General features: G+C 42.0%; 1 protein-coding gene across 1 annotated transcript; it reads right to left on the minus strand.

The window, feature by feature from the left end:
* Positions 1–185: 185 nt before the first annotated feature.
* On the minus strand, positions 186–3,302 carry LOC138002545 (tetratricopeptide repeat protein 28-like). The gene is made up of 5 exons (XM_068848573.1): positions 3,034–3,302; positions 2,774–2,892; positions 2,366–2,515; positions 689–2,320; positions 186–205 (listed from the first exon to the last, which is right to left on the minus strand). The coding sequence occupies exons 1-5, from the start codon at positions 3,300–3,302 to the stop codon at positions 186–188; spliced, it is 2,190 nt and encodes a 729-aa protein (XP_068704674.1).
* Positions 3,303–3,551: the final 249 nt, after the last annotated feature.

Genomic DNA, 3,551 nt, shown 5'->3' on the forward strand with positions numbered 1-3,551 from the left:
CACAAATGTAAGGACTTGGACAGTATCTTCATACTACTGAAATCTCATGGTACTTTAACTATAATTACCATGATATCTTGTGTCTGACTGCTACTGAGGTATCAATGATTGAATTGTTTTCAATAACTCATATAATGGAAGAAAGGAGAAAAACATATCGACGTATCACAGTCTAGGTAAGTTTTTCACGTTTTGGACATCGTTTCTGAAAAAACAAAACAAGGAAGAAAGAAACAAGTAGTGGGTTAAATGGCAATAACGAATTTCGTTCTGATTGACAAGTAAATAATATAACAATTATCTTAATTCATTCATTTAACTGTTTGTGCTAGAGTTAATAGCAACAATTCGTATTCACTGTTACTTTAACATGTAGACTTGAAGACCTCAATAACTCACTTCACTTGCAATCGACAATTACCGATCAGTTTCACAGTCAGTCCATCATAACACGGGCTCAAACAGCTACCTATCTGCAGGAAGCTGAAGTAGCTGACTCGGTGAATGCAGACATTATTTAATTCAGGTATTAGCCAAAGCAGTTCGAGTAAAAATAACCACTCTGGCAATAGTTTTTAAGCCATTTCTCTGTGAAGAACATACCTGCTCCTTTCGACAACTTCCTGATTAAAAACATGTACAAAGTACAGCGATTCAGTCATTAAAGTTATATTTAAATAGCACTTACCATTGTTTTCGTGTTCGAGCTCCCCAAATTCAAAGGTGACATCATCACCAATGAGCACAAATGGCGCCCAGTATTTTATGGCCGAATAATTCTTTGTCTCCTGAATAGATTTCATAGCATGGTGAAGAGCTGTACTTGCACTTTTTCTATCTGCCAAGTGTTGGTAGAAACTCTTCATGAACATGAAGGTTGCCTCGTCATCGATTGCCCAGAGCGAGACCAGAACAGACCTGGCACCAGCACACAGGAAAGCCCTGGCTATTCCCACAATACCCTCAGATTTTACCTCTCCCTGGCCACTATGACAGCAACTAAGCACAACCAGTCTTGCCTGAAGGCGAACTGCTTGAACATCGCTCAACGATAACATGTAATCTTCTTCTTCGGGGATCTGGGATGTGCGTTCGGGATTTGGGGCCAAAGCAATTTCTCCAGATCCGTCATCCCCATGTGCGGCAATGTGGATTAAGGCAACTGACTTCATTCTTTTCAGCACCTCAGCTTTGGTGGCATTTTTTCCTGTAAGAGGCACGGTCTGCAGAAGTTCTCCAATTATATCCACCTCTTTTTTTGCACACGGCAGCTGTCCATAGATGGGTTGACCAGTGCCGTAAGTGACTTCGCTCAAGCACGGATCGCCTACAAGCAGCGCTTCATTCTTACTTTGGAAGTCGACAGGTGCCATAGTGATCAATTTTAAAGCAGTCAGCGAGGGAATTGCACGGATCCTGACAGAGTCACTCATTGCAGAAAAAGGAGCCAGGCAAAAGTGTCCATCAGGAACATACACTAAGTCATCACCATGGATCAAGTCTGCTATAGGACTGACTAAGACATCATACAAGGGCTGCAAAGAGTGCACAGAGAAGCTCAAGGACTGTACAGTTTCTTCAACAACTTCCATACTGCTTGAGAAGTCACTGCGTTGTCTGTCGAGCGAACGATTCTCACATCGTACAACAGTCCCGGCATTGATCTGTTTAAAAGTACTTCTCATCAGAGACTTGGCACTTCCATTTTCGATTTTCTTTTGTCTAAAATTTATCCCGATATCATGTCTTAGCAACCAGAAGCTGATCGTGTTCCCTTTAAGTGCTGTGAAAACAGTTTGTGAAGGTAGATCTGTCATAACCAAAGAGATAATTACCTTCATTGTAGGTTTCTCATCAACGCTGTATTGCATCTTTAAAATGTCTGCCAAAGCCTGTGCTCGTCCTTGCTCAGCAGCATACAAAGCTTCATCAACCTCTCCATTCTTCAAGAGTGCTGTCCAAAGAGCGGTGTACGCATACCCATTTGTGTCACAAAAACTTATTTTCCATGCATCCTCTGACCAAAGAAGACGCCTAACTTCATCAAAATAATAAAGGCTTAGGCGATAGTAATTAAGAGCTTTGTTCAAGGAACCAAAACATTTATGAACAAGACCAATATGATAACATGCCATTGCCAGCCCTATTGGGTCCTCTGTTTCCTTGCAAATACTAAGATGTTGATGGTGGTACTCTATGGCTTGCTTGAAATTACCAAGACTTTGATAAGCGTTGCCGAGATTGCAATAAGCTTTTCCTTCACCGGCCCTGTCTCCTACCTCTTTCGCAATACTAAGATGTTGATGGTGGTACTCTATGGCTTGCTTGAAATTACCAAGACTTTGATAAGCATTGCCGAGATTGCCATAGGCTCCTCCTTCTTTGGCCCTGTCCCCTACCTCTTTCACAATACTAAGATGTTGATGGTGGTACTCTTTGGCTTCCTTGAAATTACCAAGACTTCGATAAGCGTTGCCGAGATTGCCATAGGCTCTTCCTTCTCCGGCCCTGTCCCCTACCTCTTTCGCAATACTAAGATGTTGATGGTGGTACTCTATGGCTTGCTTGAAATTACCAAGACTTTGATAAGCGTTGCCGAGATTGCCATAGGCTCCTCCTTCTTTGGCCCTGTCCCCTACCTCTTTCGCAATACTAAGATCTTGATGGTGGTACTCTATGGCTAGCTTGAAATTACCAAGACTTTGATAAGCGTTGCCGAGATTTCAATAAGCTCTTCCTTCACTGGCCCTGTCCCCTACCTCTTTCGCAATACTAAGATGTTGATAGTGGTACTCTATGGCTTGCTTGAAATTACCAAGACTTTGATAAACGTTGTCGAGATTGCAATAAGCTCTTCCTTCACCAGCCCTGTCCCCTACCTCTTTCGCAATACTAAGATGTTGATGGTGGTACTCTATGGCTTGCTTGAAATTACCAAGACTTTGATAAGCATTGCCGAGATTGCCATAGGCTCTTCCTTCTCCGGCCCTGTCCCCTACCTCTTTCGCAATACTAAGATGTTGATGGTGGTACTCTATGGCTTGTTTGAAATTACTAAGACTTTTATAAGCATTGCCGAGATTGCCATAGGCTTTTCCTTCTCTGGCCCTGAAATCCACTTCCTTAAAAATGGCCAATGCTTCTGTGTAATTTTTTATGGCCTGATTAAAGTCAGCTGTGCCCTGATAGTATCTACCAAGATTGAAATAAGCCAAACCCTCGCCTTGTCTGTCTCCCTCCTTTCTTGCAACACTAAGCTCTTGCATATGCCGCTCCAAAACGTCCAGCTTTCTATCCACCATTGTTGATAATCAAAACCAGGAAGTTTTTCTCAGAAATCTGGGGTGTACCTAGAAGATAAATGAACGAAAACACAATAGGTTCAATGCTCTGAGTACAGGAAGCTAAACTGGCAATATTAATTGAAAAGTGAAGGAATAACTATCTTAAGCCAGTATTTCGAAAGAAAAATGCCTTTCTTCATCGGGGTTTCCCAAGGAATGATTTCGGCTAATGGAGATAGTTGTTACAGAATAAATACTTGGGCATTT

This window comes from Montipora foliosa, chromosome 5 (genome assembly GCF_036669935.1).
Source record: "Montipora foliosa isolate CH-2021 chromosome 5, ASM3666993v2, whole genome shotgun sequence".
Taxonomy (NCBI): domain Eukaryota; kingdom Metazoa; phylum Cnidaria; class Anthozoa; order Scleractinia; family Acroporidae; genus Montipora; species Montipora foliosa.

Bases quoted from the DNA above. Each gene is read 5' to 3' on its own strand.
- LOC138002545 (XM_068848573.1), bottom strand. From the start codon at position 3,302: ATGGTGGATAGAAAGCTGGACGTTTTGGAGCGGCATATGCAAGAGCTT. The intron at 2,893-3,033 runs GTACCACCATCA...TCAACATCTTAG, and splicing joins AATTTCAAACAAGCCATAGA to TATTGCGAAAGAGGTAGGGG. The intron at 2,321-2,365 runs GCAATCTCGGCA...ATTTCAAGCAAG, and splicing joins CAAAGAAGGAGGAGCCTATG to CCATAGAGTACCACCATCAA.